The 16863-nt window shown below is 34.6% G+C and overlaps 1 protein-coding gene across 1 annotated transcript in view; it reads left to right on the plus strand.

Moving 5' to 3' along the window:
- The first annotated feature begins 6325 nt into the window (after positions 1-6325).
- LOC136040114 (protein dissatisfaction-like) overlaps positions 6326-16863 on the plus strand; it is a 43474-nt gene continuing 32936 nt past the window's right edge. The window contains exon 1 of the mRNA XM_065724248.1: positions 6326-6620. Within this exon, the coding sequence (XP_065580320.1) occupies positions 6578-6620 (43 nt within the window). The 5' untranslated portion in view covers positions 6326-6577. The remainder of the gene's footprint in view (positions 6621-16863) is intronic.

A 16863-nucleotide genomic window follows, 5' to 3' on the forward strand; every position in this document is an offset into this window, starting at 1 on the left:
CACAAAAAAACAAACTTGAAAAAAAAGTTTTGCCCAGGAATGGGTCCTAATATTTCTTTTTATCCTATCGGTTTCATTCACTTCTTTTTTCAGCTCAGTTGCTTGGCAGAAAATGTTTTTGATCATTCAAGACCAAAAGACTTAACGATCCGAGACGTGTAAAAAATGAGGCCTTAAATTTTGTCTCTTAAGATCGGCAATAAAACGACGAGTCATAAGTTTCTTGCCCAGGGGAACCCCTATGCAGAAGGCCAACTCTGAACTACAATGGCTCTATCGATTTGTGATGCCCGAGAATCGGACCAAGTATTGTTTCATCCCTTAGAGGTTATAACTTACAGGACATGCAAAAACGGCAAGATAGACTTCATTGAAAACTCAAATATTTCTTATATTGGTTATATTGCTATGTGACACTTTCAACTAAGCCCACAATATTTGTTTCTCATCTAGGCTTAGACCTACTGGTTATGTATTCGTATACAAAGACAAGGGACATAAGTACTTACCCGAACAAAATCTACGAGGAAAAAAATATTCTAAAAATGGCTTCATTTCGTGTAGCCCTAAAAGGGCTGATTTTATATATTTTGTATAAAAAAATCAGAGTAAGTCAACTCTATCTAGAGGAGCTTAATAAGGACAATATTTAGGAAGAATAAATGTGTTCATGTCAACTCTTAGCACGAGTATTTCGATTTTAAGTGGAAAAACTTCATTATCCCTTTTTTTGCCTGACCTACTTAAGGCCATGAGACACCTCAATTAAAACTTAAGGACCTAGGGAACATCGATTGAAAAAAAAGCAACACAAAGGAAACAAATGTTGTTGTACTGATTCGTGACGTCCTTATTTTTAATTAAATAAAAAAAACAAGTTTTTTCAACTGAAAGTAAGGAGTGACATCAAAACTTAAAACGCACAGAAATTACTTCGTATATGAAAGAGGCTGCTTCCTCATCAACGCCCCGCTCTTTACGCTAAAGTTTGACTCTTTCTCTCAATTCTTCTTTCTAAAACAGTAAAAAACTTTAGCGTAAAGAGCGGGGCGTTGATGAGGAAGCAGCCTCTTTCATATACGAAGTAATTTCTGTGCGTTTTAAGTTTTGATGTCACTCCTTACTTTCAGTTGAAAAAACTTGTTTTTTTTATTTAATTTCTGAACGTTTTTGAATCAATGCATGTTTTGATTTTGGCTCTCCGCAGAGGAATAATCAAAACGAAATTTGCATATTTTTTTTTTGGCTCAATGGCTTTCTCATAATTTTGATCGAATCATTTTGAGAAAAAAGAGCGGGGGACGAAGCCTAGTTGCCCCCCGATTTTTTGGTTAATTAAAAAGGCAACTAGAACTTTTAATTTTTTACGAATCTTTTTATTGGTAAAAGATTTACGTAACATATAAATTAGCTTAGGTAAAGAACTTTTGTATTCTCATGTTTTTAATACATATATGAGGGGATTCGCCCCATCGTCAGTACCTCGCTCTTTACACTAAAGCTTAAATTTTATCCCAATTCATTAAGAATGACCCCCTGAATCACAAAAGCCGTAGAATAAGTAGTTGAAATTACCGAAAATACTTTAGCGTAAAGAGCGAGGTATTAGAAGGAGGTGAGCCCCTCATATGGGTAATAATTTCTGTTTGTTTTAAGTTTTATTGCTGTTCCTTACTTCCAGCTGAAAAAGCTTTTTCACTTTTATTTTTTAATTGTTTTTTTTTAAATAATGCTAGTAAATCCTGCTCTCCCTTCATGGAAATTTTCTTCTCCCATTACAAATTCTCGAAGGAAAGTTCCCCCAGCATATCCCCCTCTTCTCAACCCCTCCCAAAAACCAAAAAAATCCTCCTGAAAACGCCTGTATACTTCCCAATAACCATTACTATATGTAAGCACAAGTCAAAGTTTGTAACTTGTTGCACCTCCCACGGGGACTGTGGGGGAGTAAGTCGTCCCCAAAGACATAGTTATAAGGTTTTTCGACTATGTTGAATAAAATGGCTATCTCAGAATTTTGATCCGTTGACTTTGGGAAAATAATTAGCGTGGGAGGGGGTCTAGGTGCCCTCCAATTTTTTTGGTCACTTAAAAAGGGCACTAGAACTTTTCATTTCCGTTAGAATGAGCCCTCTTGCAACATTCTAGGACAACTGGGTCGATACGATCACCCCTGGGGAAAAAAAACAAAAAAACAAAAAAAAAAAAAAACAAATAAACACGCATCCGTGATCTGCCTTCTGGCAAAAAATGCAAAATTCCACATTTTTGTAGATAGGAGCTCGAAACTTCTACAGTAGGGTTCTCTGATACGCTGAATCTGATGGTGTGATTTTTGTTAAGATTCTATGACTTTTAGGGGGCGTTTCCCCCTATTTTCTAAAATAACGCAAATTTTCTCAGGCTCGTAACTTTTGATGGGTAAGACTAAACTTGATGAAACTTATATATTTAAAACCAGCATTAAAATGCGATTCTTTTGATGTAGCTATTGGTATCAAAATTCCATTTTTTAGAGTTTTGGTTACTATTGAGCCGGGTCGCTCCTTACTACAGTTCGTTACCACGAACTGTTTGACAAAAAATAAAGCGTTTAACTGCATAATCTTGATATCCATTTAAGATCCAAATGACCCTTCCTCATTCATCTGAAATTCTATAATAAAACTATTTTCGAAAACTATAGCTCACAACTACCACTGATTGAAAATTTAAGCTGGATATTCAATGGGACGTTCTAATATTTAGAACGCTTTAGTATAACGTTTTAATTATTTGGCTTGTTAGGCTGGTGAGAATTTTCTTACAAAATTCTCAAGATTTACCTATAATAAGACTATGTCAATTAAAAAAGGCCAGTAATTAGTTTTTAAAAGTTTCCAAAAAGGAAAAGTAAAAAAGTTTTTCAAAGGAAAAGTAAAGAGTCATGTTAAAACCTAAGATGAACAAAAATAAAGCACGTAACAATTCAAACTTAAAAGAACCAAAAATTACTGTCAATGAATAAAGTTAATATAAAAATCACATCGAACCTAAATATAACAGGTACTGCTATAGATGAATAAAGTAATTCTAAAACCAACAGAAACTTAAATAGATAAGCAAATCAACATCAAAATGAACAGTAATTGATATGAACTTGAATAGAGCCAAAACGTCATTTGTACTTTACTAAACAGGAAAAACAAAAAACCTCAACTGTTCCAATCACATATCATTTTCAATAAAATAAATATGACACTCGAGCCGTTTAGAGGGTTTGAACGGGAAGTAGGGTTACAACTCTTTTCTGTCTTTTTTTTTTTTTTAATTGTCGTTGTTCTCGATGTTATTAAGAGAAAGAAACACACGGCGCTAAAATACAGATATTATTAGTTTAGTGCAAATGACACTCTGTCTTTTAGAGGTTCTAGAGGGCGGCAGCCCTACTCCTGTTTGCTGTAGTTTCTGTTGGTTTTTAGCAAGACTTGATTATTCATTTTAATTTCTGTTCATTTTAGAATCCATTTGTCCATCTACAGCAGTATTTATTACGTTTATATTCAATATGATCATTGTAAGTCTGCTCTCTTTCGGTTTTTATCTACCTTTTTATTCGATACTGTTTTAGTCCTGTTCATGCCACAAATGCTTCTTTACGGGTCAAAATACAAGAATTCAGCACTACCCTCTAGTGTGATCCCTTTTGTTACTTACAAGGGCAAAATATTTTTTTTTAATTTTGAGTCAAAGAACCCTCTATCAATAACCCACGACACATAGGTCAATACAACCAACCTTGGGGAAAGAGCAAAAATGCAAGCGTTACCATGCTTCTCCGGAAAAATAAAAAATTAACATTTTGTAGATCATGGCTTTATGGGTTCATGCATGTTGAATTTCAATGCATACTTTCTATTGAGTTTGTATTTCTTTTTCTAAAGCTTATGAATTTTTATATACTAATTAATTTTGATGAAAAACTTCTAGGTTAATTATTTTTTCATATTCAACATTGTGGAAATATTATATACGGCAATAAGTGGCCATCTTCCTATAAAACTTTGTCATAAATTTAGCTTCTGATCTTCCCTGTTTTTCTCGTAAAGTGAGAAAATTACAAGTTAACCCCCGTCCCCATAAAAAATTGCCCACCGCTGTACAGTAACAGGGATACTTCATTGTAAATTTGGCAATTTCTATTTTAGGGAATATACTTTTTTTTAAATTGTCCAGTCAAATTTAACTTGAATAAATTGTGTTGTGGGGTCCTCAGTCCACCTATTTACTTACAAATATCATTTCAAATTGTATAGCTCACTGCGCTACGATTGTGATTGTTGAGTTTTGGTATTTCTATTTTAGTGAATATATTTTTTTTCCAAATCATTCAGTCAAATTCAACTTGAATAAATTTTGTTGTGGGCTCCTCAGTCCACCTATTTACTTACAAATATCATTTTAAATTATATAATTCACTGCACTATGATTGTGACTGTTGCGTGAGAGTTGTGTAGTCATCTTCTAAAAATTTTGTCAGATATTTAACTTTGGTCAATACGAATATGTTTCTTTTGTTGCGTGAAGTGCGAAAACTATACTTCTATTTGTCCTTACATCAAAAGGATTTCCCAAAATCCAATTCAATATGTGAACCTCAATAGCTTATCGTATTTTCTTAGTAGTTTATCTTTAAATGAATTAAATAAATACAAACAGTTATTTTTTTAACTACAAGTAAGGAGCAGCATTAAAATTTAAAGCAAACAGGAATTATTCCGTACATGAGAGGGGTTTCCCCCTCCTCAACGTCCCGCTCTTTAAGCTAAAGTTTGACTCTTAGTCACAACTCTACCGCTTGAAACAATTAAAAAACAATTAAAAAAAACAATTTTTGGTTACTTAAAAATGCAACTAGATTTTTTTATTTTTTTACGAACATTTTTGTAAGTAATAAACATACGTACCTTACAACTTAACTTACGTAACGAAATTCTATACTTGTGTCTTTTTATTACGTATATGAGTGGGTTCGCCCCCTCGTCAATACCTCACTGTTTACACTAAAGCTTGAATCGAGTTCCAAATCTTTAAGAATGACTCTTGAATCACAAAGGCCGTAGAATAAATAGTGGAACTTACTAAAAATACTTTAGCATAAAGAGCAAGGTATTGTGGAGGAGACAAACCCTCTTATATACGTAATATTTTATCTTCATTTTAAGTTTTAATGCTGCTCATTGCTTCCAGTTGAAAAAAATTATTTATTTTTTCATTTTTTATAAAATACTGCTAGAAATACCCCCTTCATGGAAATCCTCTTCCCTCGTGAAAAATTCCTCCATAAGAAGATCATCCCATGAAAACCTTCCCCCCCCCCACCCACCCCCACCCTAACGCAAAAAAAGTCACCCTGAAAACGTCTGCACACTTCATAATAGCCATTACTATGTGCAAACAATGGTCAAAGTTTGTAACTTGCAGCCCCTCCCCCTGGGACTGTGGGGGATTAAGTCGTCCCCAAAGACATAGTTATTAGGTTTTTGACAAAGTTGAACAGAATGGCTATCTCAAAGTTTTGATCCAGTGACTTTTGGGGCGGAAATGTGCTTAGGAGGGGGCCTAGGTGCCTTCCAATTTTTTGGTCACTTGAAAAGCACACTAGAACTTTTAATTTCTGTTAGAATGAGCCCTCTCGCGACATTCTAGGACCACTGGGTCGATACGATCACACCTGGGAAAATAACAACAAACAAACGAACAAATTAAACACACATCCGTGATCTATCTTCTGGCAAAAAATACAAAATTCTACATTTTTGTAGATAGGAGCTTGAAACTTCTACATTAGGGTTCTCTGATACGCTGAAACTAATGATGTGATTTTTATTAAGATTTTATGACTTTTAGGGGGTGTTTTCCCTTGTTTTCTAAAATAAGACAAAATTTTCTCACGCTCTTAACTTTTGATGGAAGAGACTGAACTTAATGAAACTTATATATTTAAAATCAGCATTAAAATGCAATTCTTTTGATGCAACTATTGGTATCAAAATTCCATTTTTTTTAGTTTTGGTTACTATTGAGCCGGGTCGCTCCTTACTACATTTTGTTACCACGAACTGTTTGATATAGGAAATTCTTCTTAGGAATGAAGCCTGTCAAAGAGATAAGTTCGTGTCCAATTTGCTTTGTAACTTCTTCAGTGGAATTTGTTATTTGCTGGTGTCGTTTAAATTGTACAACCCACTTAAAATTTTCAATGACCAATCAACAATCACAGCCAAGTAAAGGAAACAAAAGAGAGGGAGAGAGAGAGAGATCCTAGCACATATTCCACCGAAAAGGTACTTCTTTTGAAGGGATCTAAGATACACCTGCAGTATTTCCCATGCTCAGCCTAATGACAAACTGGCAAGTATATAAGCTCAGTATTACTTGAGGGCCTGTGTCAATTGGCCTTGAGGCGAGTCATTTCTATCATCTGGAAAAAGACCAAAGTGCATTTGCACAGCCATTAAGAGTTAAAAGCTAGATCAATTAGAAAGTTGATCTAGCTGTGATTCAGTGACAGTTGAAAAAGGAATTTCAACCGGATATGGCAGTTTCTCAAGGAGGCTTTGATAAACAGGGAAGAAGGGGTGAGTTATAATAATTTAAAGAATGAAGTGGAAGCTGTATTAACCTAATTGTAGGTTAATTAAATGTATATATACACAGTTATATTAAGGAAAGCTGTCAGCAAGGAGCATCTTGAAAATATATTTGTAAATCCCTAAGTGGTCAAAACAACAAATATTGGGCAAAATGCTATTCTCCACTTGGTTCAAGTTTAATATTTGAGGATATTATTCGGCAAAATACTCTTTGAGTAATTCGATTAGGCAACTATTTACACTTCGCGACTATGGAACCAACGGATTCCTTTGGTTTGTGGGAATTATTATTTTTTTCTATTCAGAGGCATTTTTGCAGGTCTTACTAGATTTTCTTGCCAAAATTCAAATTTGTCACCAGATACATATTTAGGTATAAAGGTCTATCAGGTCTATACGTGGACGCCACCATGACAACACAAGCCGTGCAAATACTTCCTGATTGGTAGAAATTCCAAATTCCAAATGTGGAGCTCTAAAAAGGAGGGTCTTGGCTACATAAGTGCATAATTTACGGGGTATAGTCTTTCCCAAAATTCGTCTTTGGGAGTTCACACTTCACATAAAAGTTTGGATAGGCTCCACAGAATACCTAAAAATCTTCTTTCAGAATACTATCCTTTGGGTAACATCAATGTGAAGTATCTTCTCCTCTCAAAGCATCATCACTTTGCGCCAAGTCTGGCTGTAACTTGTTACGGCCGAGTGCTAAATTGATGTGTGAATCAAAGTGTATTGTAAACTTGTAAGAATATCAGGTACTTTTGTCTTATAGCCACCAAACTCAAGATCTTGTATTGCGAACATGACACAATATATGGTTTCCATGGTCTTTACACCGGATAATATTACCTTCGGCTCGGTGGAAAACTACATTGTAGCTACATTTTAATTAATTATTTAGTTGGTATTTCGGTTTGGTTAGATTAGTTTAGGTTTCGTGTTTAATATAATGCGGTCTGGTCAGTCCCCCTTAGATAATTTTTTTTTTTATTGATTTCATAATTTTGTTGATAAAGTGTTATTTTTTCATAATATTTTGTTTTATTTCATTAGCATTATCCAACTTCACTTCTCGACAGAACTTGAGTGTAGTGGCTATAAGACACTAGTACCGAATTTCATTCTCTTTGGTGTGAATGGTAGCTGCCTGGACACATTTGGCCAGGTACTTGTCAAGACAAAAATGATCTAGCTGGAAAGACATGTGAATACCGTCTTAAGCAACAAATGCTTAGTACTAGTGTCATTTCCTCTTTGCTTGGGAAACTGACAAAATAGACAACCTAACCATCAATTTTGCAAATCAGAAAAAACTGAATGTTTAAAATATATCAGTTTTTTTCCTATTTTGTCACCTGAATGACAATTTAGATTGTCACCAGTCAACCCTGATAGTAATGAAAAAATGACTTAATGCTAGTAGTCAGTTTTCAACAGCTACAAAATCTTAATCACTAAAAGTTTAATTTGAAATATATGCGATAGGTATTTTTCAAACGTTTAAAACCTATTGTACTACAGGCCAGCTGTTACAAACTATCCGTCATTCTTTCAGTAAATCTGACCAATACGTCCATTCCCATTAAAAAAAACACACATAAGCTGGGAAATTTAGATACTAACTGCTTTCAGCTTTTCCTTGAAGCTGCGATTCTTAACAGGTTGGAAACACGTTTCTTCCTTAGGTTTGACAAGGATATCAACCAGTTGGTGGTAACGAACTGTAGTAAGGAGCGACCCGGCTCAATAGTAACCAAAACTCTAAAAAATTGAATTTTGATATCAATAGCTACATCAAAAGAATCGCATTTTAATGTTGATTTTAAATATATAAGTTTCATCAAGTTTAGTCTTACCCATCAAAAGTTACGAGCCTGAGAAAATTTGCCTTATTTAGGAAAATAGGGGCAAACACCCCCTAAAAGTCGTAGGATCTTAACGAAAATGACACCATCAGATTCAGCGTATCAGAGAACCATACTGTAGAAGTTTCAAGCTCCTATCTACAAAAATGTGGAATTTTGTATTTTTTGCCAGAAGACAAATCACGGGTGCGTGTTTATTTGTTTTTTTGTTTTTTGTTTTTTTTTTCTTTTCCCCAGGGGTCATCGTATTGACCAAGTGGTCCTAGAATGTCGCAAGATGGCTCATTCTAACAGAAATGAAAAGTTCTAGTGCCCTTTTTAAGTGACCAAAAAAATTGGAGGGCATCTAGGCCCCCTCCCACGCTCATTTTTTTCCCAAAGTCAACGGATCAAAATTTTGAGTCGAAATTCGCTCTTTACGCTAAAGTTTGACTCTTTGCCACAATTCTACTTTTTAAAACAATTTAAAGCTTTAGCGTAAAGAGCGAGGGATTGCGGAGGGGACAACTCATTTCATATACGGAGTAATTTCTGTTCGTTTTAAGTTTTAATGTCGCTCCTTACTTTCAGCTAAAAAAATTAGTTTTTTTTATTTAATAGCAGTCAAGGCCACAGCAAGTCTTTACTGTCAAAGCGTAAAATATTTGACAAAATAAAACATGGATGGTGTGACTCTCCCTTATCATCAAAGGATTGGTTGTACAGCAGACAAAATAACTTATTTTGAAGGTTTTCTGGCATTAGCCTGCTTCTTTTCGTCTTAATTTTTAAAGATGATTCGGCCAGCTACACTTGGTGCCAATGCGCAAAGATAAGGTACCAGAGAAGATAATTCGTTCAATGATAGCTCACTCGTTACTTTCAGTTGTAAACTTTTTTTTTTTTTAATTTAATGCTCAATGAGAGCTGGGATGCTTAGGCATTAAAATGCAAATTTTAAGGTATCTCCCTCCTTCCGTAGCTACAAAACTATCAGAAAACCCCGTTTCAGAAGTTTAAGTGCTTTTTAATTTTTTTTTTTATTTGTCCATTGTTGATTCTGATATTGGGAAACATACGGATATTTTGGCGGGAGATTTTTCTGCAGGGGGAATTATCAGCTAGAATTTTCCAAGTAGAGAAACTTTTTCGGAAGAATTACCCTGAATTCTTTTCACCATTTTACATGTGGAGAAAATGTTACGGTGGAATTGTACGGGGAAATCCTCAGCAGGAATGAAATTTTCTGGCAAGATTTTTCCTTATAAAAATGTGTTTATTGTCCACAAAGATGCTGCAATGAGACAATTCCCTTCTTATTATACAAAATTTTTCTGGTGTTTATTTCAATTAACTCCCGGTCCTCCCCCCTCATCCTCCCTCCCCCACTACCCTACCCTCCCCCGCCTTAGAACCAATAATAATGTCGCACACCGAATGTATATATGGGAACTAAGAAGTCACTACTACTATCCTCCCCCCGCCTTAGAACCAATAATAATGTCGCACACCGAATGTATATATGGGAACTAAGAAGAATTAGACAACAAGTCCCAAAAACTCATTTAACATTCATCTGAAGGCTCAGTGAGGCCTAGAAAATTAGGCAATTGAAATGTCCTCTTTTTGGTATCTTACCAAACGTTGCCTTTGGTATCTTAATATATCCGTGCAATATGAAGCAAATTACTTCTAATAAAGGATTAAAAAAAAAGTTAGAAACATTTTGTGCTATAAGAAGGGAGATGGACATTACCTACACTTTACCACGGAAAAATCTTGTCAGACAATTTGATCCCCGTTGAAAGAAGTTTATTCCCAAAAATTTTATCCCCACGCGATATTCCCCTAAACAATTTCCCTCCGCCTGCAGAAAAATCCCGCGAAAAATGTCCGTATGTTTTTAATAGCAAATACTATCTGTAAGCAATGGACAAATTGAAAAAAAAAGGTTTAAAAGGCAATTAATTAAAAAAGGCAAATTAAAAAAGAAACTTAAAAAGCCAATTAAACTTCTATAATGGGGTCCTCTGATTGTTTTGTAGTTTGGAAGGGAAAAAGATATCTCAAGGATGCATTTTAGTGCCAAAAAAACCAGCTCCTATTGAAGCTTTAGATTAATGAATAATTAGTTTTTAGGGAGAGATGAGGGGAGTGTGGAGGTAAAAATTGACATATAACCCACAGGGGCCGCAGCCAAGACTTATTTCAGGTTTAGGGGGGGGGGTAATTTTTTGGGTGACGGTTGGTAAAAAATCTTTAAAAACGCATCGGAATGTAAAATTGATATTTAATCCCTCGTGATTTTTGGGAATATTTCTGGTCTGCACTGCCATTATGGAAGTAAAGAGTAAAATTAAACCTCAAAATGAAACAATTTATTCGTTTTTGCAGGTGACTACCCCTTCCTCATCAAAATTTTCCCTTTGTGGTCATAGAAACTTTGGAGGGTGCTCATTAGACCAGAAATTGAGAGTTCTAGTCCTTTTTTATAAATTAAAAGTGATTGGAAACCAACCAGTCGCGGTATGGGGACAACTATCAGAGAAAATATTTTCTTGGGGAGGGGGCCAACGCCGGCTCCCAAAAGTTTATGGGTTTCTATTGTACCTATTCAAAACCATTCAAAGGGGATGGGTACAACCAGGGTAACTGCCCCAGGTACCGCAGCAGGTGTGTGGGTGGTTTTAAATTTGTTTCAACTCGTTTTTAACTTTGGATCAGAGTTTTAACTTTAGTCAAGCTTTTTACTTATATTTGAGTATGTAGGGGAGCATTGTAATTCTAAAGTATCACCAACCCTGGTAATGACTCTGTGTCATTACTAAATAGCGAACCACTGCCCATAGTAAATAAAAGTTTAAAAATGCGTTTAGAGAAGAAAACTACTTAGTGAAAAATTGCCATTTTTTCACTAAGTGAAACAAAAATTCAGTGTCAACAAAAATTGAAAGTGATTCAGAAACGGTAGCTATTATTTCGGTTCGTTTTAAAATAAAAGTTTATTGCGAAAAAAGAAATTGGTAATTTCGAAAAAATAGTCTGAAATCCCCCAAAAAGGTGTCAGATCAAAAAAAAAAGTGTAATACTGAAATCAGCATGGTTAGAAACGCTTATAGAAGGAAATTACAATCCCTCATTATAAACAACAATGAAAATCATGTTTTTGCGTGGGCAGTAATGATCTGTCCCTCGGGTTTTTTTTCGATTATCTTTTTCAAGCAGGGATAGGGGTGACCAGAACATCATAGAGAAATATGTAACAGCCCATTCGAACAGGAATTTAATTTGCTCGTGCCCTTTTTAAGTGACCAAAAGCAGAGATTAATTTTCAGCAGGGATCAAATTGTCTGGCAAGAATTTCTGTGAATAAAATGTGGTTGATGTCCACAAAGATGTTGCAAGGTGTGACCTACCTTCTTATTGCACAGAAGTATTTCTGGCGTTTATTTTAATGTTTTATTTAACCGAAGTAATTTGCTTTATAATTGAGTGATATATTATTAAGGAAAGGAGGTAGATCTTTGTGTAGGGGGTGGTAGGATAACAAAATAAGTAAGTTTAGTGATTTAAATATTTCTCAGGGGTAATTATATCAAACCAAGGGTCCTAGAATATAGGGAGAGGGCTCGTTGAAAAAAAATAATAAAGTTCAAGTAACCAATACTAGGAGACTACTATCACCCCCTCCCCAGGACCTATAATAAAGGGATACAGTCAAAATATACGTGATAACTAAAAAGAATTAGGCAAGAAGTCTCGAAAACTCATTTAGCTTTCATCTGAGGCTTAGAAAATGAGGTCACTGAAACGTAATCCTTTTGGTATCTTAATTCCTTCCCTGCACAACAATCTACCATCTCTTATTAATAATAGACCACTGCATTGTTCAGCAAATCACTTTACGTCAATAAAGGATTAAAATAAACGCCAAAAATATACAATAAGAACGGAGGTATCACCCTGCAGCACCCTTGTTGAAATTACTTGCATTTTTACACGCAAAAATCTTGTCGGACAATTTGATCCCTGCTGACAGAAAGTTCTTTCCAAAAATATTCTCCCCACTGAAAATTTTCCCGGACAATCCCTCCTCCTTGCAAAAATCTCTCTTGCGAAAAATATCCATAAGTTTTGCAATAAAAAATACTATCTATAAGCGGTGGACACATTACAAAACTTTAAAAGGTATTTAAACTTCTAAATGAAGTTCTCTGATTGCTTCATAGTTATGGAGGGAGAGAGGTGCCTCAAAAGGCGTATTTTAATGCCAAAACATCCCAGCTATCACTGAGCCTTCTGATAAATTAAATTTAAAAAGTCAGTTTTTTCAACTAAAAATAAAGTTTGTAGCTTCAACAGAGGCCGTTTTCGAAAAAAAACTAAACACAAGTTTTTTAAGAAAACTGATGACATAATTAAAATCTGGTTCTTATATCTAATTTAGATAATTCAGTTGTTTCAAACTTTAAGAAATTCATATTTTCATTTATGTTTGTCATCTTGAAATAGAGCTTTTTAGAAATTAGAGTGCGTGTGACAGTTTATTTTTTATCTGATTACCAATGGTATCTTTTGGAAAAAATACTTCGTGTATATTTTTGGCCATGTTTAGGAGTATAAACATGGAATTTCTAACTAAAAAATACCAATTCCTGAGAAAGATATTGAGCATTGTTTGAGATAGAAAATAGAATTAGATCAAAATGGAGTAGATTCCTCATAAGAAAAAATATAGAAACTTTACTCTGCCTCTTTGACATTACTTAATTCCATACATCCCTGCTGCTTTCATTTTGTGCTGGATTGTTCTGACTAGGGCTCCCATCAGATAAAAAATAAAATCACTAAAAATGTGAAAAAAATCACTAGATGAGCAAAAAACCACTAAATTTAAAAAAATTTCTGGTCTCTATAAGAGGTAGAAAACGTTTACTTTTTGATTATCTATGTCTTTAGAAAAAAGCTTAAAGCAGTTTTCTGTAGAAAATAGAAGATATATAGAAGATCAAAATAGAAACAGGACCCAGTTAGTGACATGATGGGCATCATGCATGCATGCATGGGCATCATTAACCAAAACGTCTGCAATAGATTTTACCGACTTGCAGATCAGTTTTTCCGACTGCTCTTATTTTATCTAATTGCTTCTTGTATTCGTTTAACCGTAAGAAGCATTTAAATAGTTACCTATCAAGGAGGCTTTGAACAGTGTTGGATAGATTTTGAGGTTTTAATGGTTTTGGATTATAAACCCTCTCATTTTGTTAAGAAGATGTTCATGTTTGACTAATTGTACAGTTTGCTAATTTCAACAGGATTTCAACTGGGTCTAAGGTAATCTCTGGTTTGTATAATTATGATCAACATGTCTATATTCTAGAGCATCTAGGCCCAGAGATAGCTTTGATACTTCGGAAAGGCATTTATCGCTATCTTCTCCTTTACACCATATAGTTTGTCTAATAGTATGCTGGGTTCAGAAAACACGAGCTGTGGTGTGCATCGCCAATTCACTGCTAAATCCTAAAGACACTGTTGAGTCCAATAGCATAGAACGACTTCCAAGTCCTCCCGTGTTATCCGATCCTCCAGTGTTATGGCTTCAGAATCTGAAAATGTTTCTTTAAATTGTTGAGGTTCCTTGCGAATCGGCTGGTCATCTTGTCCCAGTGATGAAGTCCAGTTTTTAACCAATTATTTTCTGTCATTCTTTATTTAGACCCAGCAATAAGCAGCATGGATTCTCTAATCCCCTTTTTAGGCGTATTCGTAATCAATACCTAAATCATGTCTGTTAATATGTGATAACGACACTACTTCCTGTTTGACAAAGTTGTTGTTCAATGACATTACTTTAGCACCAGAAAGAGTTGAAGACAACATGAACCCAAATTCATCTTGGGGGAGGGTTTTTTGGGCAAGGGGATAATCGGAAAACACCAAAAAATCTCTGTGTAAAGTATTGAAAATATAACAAATCATGACCTTTGAAATCACTTTGCAACACTGACCCTTGATATTGCACTATAGAGAGGCAGTGTGGTCTGGAAAAAACATCTCTAATTTAAGGTATTATGCCCAGAATCCGTCTTATATATTTGGAAATGGGAGCAATCAAGAATGCAACTATAAATTCAATATTTCTTTTGCAATTAGAAGACACAGAATATATTGCCACCTTCATTGGAAATTTATTTTACATTTAGACAAGATTAAAGAAGAGAATTTACATCTCAAGACTTTGAATGAACCCTGTTTTTGAACTCTCTCAGAAAAATCTAGTGAATTACCCAGAAGTAAATTATTTTGTTTTCTATAAATTATTTAGTTTTCATTTTTAATACTGTATGATTTCCACTGATGACGATTCCTATATATGTGATTGAAATAATTATTGAATATTTCAACCAATGACGATTGCTGTATATGTGATGAAGATATCTAGACTTTTGTACATGTTTTTGCTGCCTAAATAAATGGACTTAAAACGTTTATTTGTTCGTCATATAAAGGCAATGTGGTCTGAAAAAGGCAGACCCAATTTTAGGTATTATGCCGAGAATGAGTCTGGGAGAACTACAGTCGGTGCTTCGGTACACCATCCGGGCCTCTGTGTATCTATAGTTGGGGTTGTAGCTTGCTAATTTTTCTCCCATAAAACTGAAGCTACATCGACCATCAAAGAGGTTGATGTTAATTTCGGTGCTCAGGAAAATCAATAAAGTAAATGTAGATAACATGATAGCATATTCAATAGGTACCAACAGGGACGGTACTTGTGAAAGCTATTTTGAAAGGAAAATATTAGTGAATAATGCAGATGAAATAAGACAGGAAACATGCGTTCGTTAATGAACTACCCCCACCCTAAGAATCCAAGAATAAAAGCAATAAAAAATTTCCCAGGAGCCCCATCCCTCAGAAAAGTCATGCCAATCAGTAGGGAGGGCTTACAACTACCACCTAAATTTGAAAAAAATACCTTCCTATCTTATGTTCATTTAGCATAAAATATTGAAAAAGTTTCTATTCTAGATTTTGAACACAACTTTTTTGCGTTTTCAGTAAAAAATAGGAAAATTTTCCCCTTCCCTCATCCTCGTGAATCAGTCCCATCTTTCAGAACCAAATTAAACAAATTCCAGGACCAAAATCCGAGGATACAAGCATTAGGAAGATGATAACTCATATTTAGATGCCTTTGGATCCCAGAATTAATAACTACTGGTCCAACTTTAAATCCCCAAGAGCACTGTATCGGTTGCCAAAGAATCAATTTTAGTGAAAACCACAAATTTCGACGTACCCCAGCTCTTTTACTCATGAAAAAAAGTGTCTCCTCGTCAACTATTGTTTTTTTATTGTATCAGTACCTTCTTAATCTTCTCTTCTTATTTTTGTTTTAATACGCCATGATATATACTTTTTACGCACTATACGCATACAATATAGGTTTAAAATTGATATTACTCAAAGCTCAGGCTGAAATGTGCTCGATCTTTTGAACTTATCCAAATCTTCTGGATTACCTATTAGCTCCCTAGATAGGTTTGTACTTCTCACTTCTTCACATGTACTTTAGCCTTCCGCTTTTCTTTTTGTTTCCCCTTTCTCTCCCCTTTTAATTCAGTACTTATTTTTTTTATGTATTATTACTTTTTAATCAGAGATGTTCTGTCTTCATGTGTATTAAAAGTATGTTGCTCTGTTGCACACTGATCTTGTCAATTTCATTACGTTTTGTCAACTTATTAATCCATGAAATGTAAACGGATTGTCTCAGAGATAAAAACTAAAAATAGCTATGATTCACATCTGATCAAATTTATCCCTGTGATAAACATATGTTCCCGTTCCCAATCAAAAGTGAACGGCAGCAGTAAATGTTTTGAAATGTTGATTCAATGTTACTATTATTGGTATTAGCCTATTCTTCGTTTAAGCTAAACAGCAATTTTGTTTTCCATTGTGTTTTCATAAAAAAAAATGTATCTCCTAATTTTAAAGCGATGATTGGATTCTAATTAAATAACCCCTCTCATCTTCAATGACAGTTTCTGCTGTATAGAAAATTACATAGACGACCAGTTAAAGCTATATAATCTCAACTCAATTGCTTGACAAAGATATTGAAATTCCTTAATAAGGGACATAAATTGCTATTAGAAGCAAATATTACACCTATGTGAATTAATATAACCAAAAAAAGTAATCTAAGTAATTATAGACAGCCAAACAGTTCGTGGTAACAAACTGTAACTAAGGAGTGACGCGGCTGAATAGTAACCGAAACTCTAAAGACGGAATTTTGATAACATCAAAATTCATTAAAGAATCAGCTTATTATGTTGATTCCAAATATATAAATTTAATCAAGT

This window comes from Artemia franciscana, chromosome 1, assembly GCF_032884065.1.
Source record: "Artemia franciscana chromosome 1, ASM3288406v1, whole genome shotgun sequence".
In the NCBI taxonomy this organism is placed as follows: Eukaryota; Metazoa; Arthropoda; class Branchiopoda; order Anostraca; family Artemiidae; genus Artemia; species Artemia franciscana.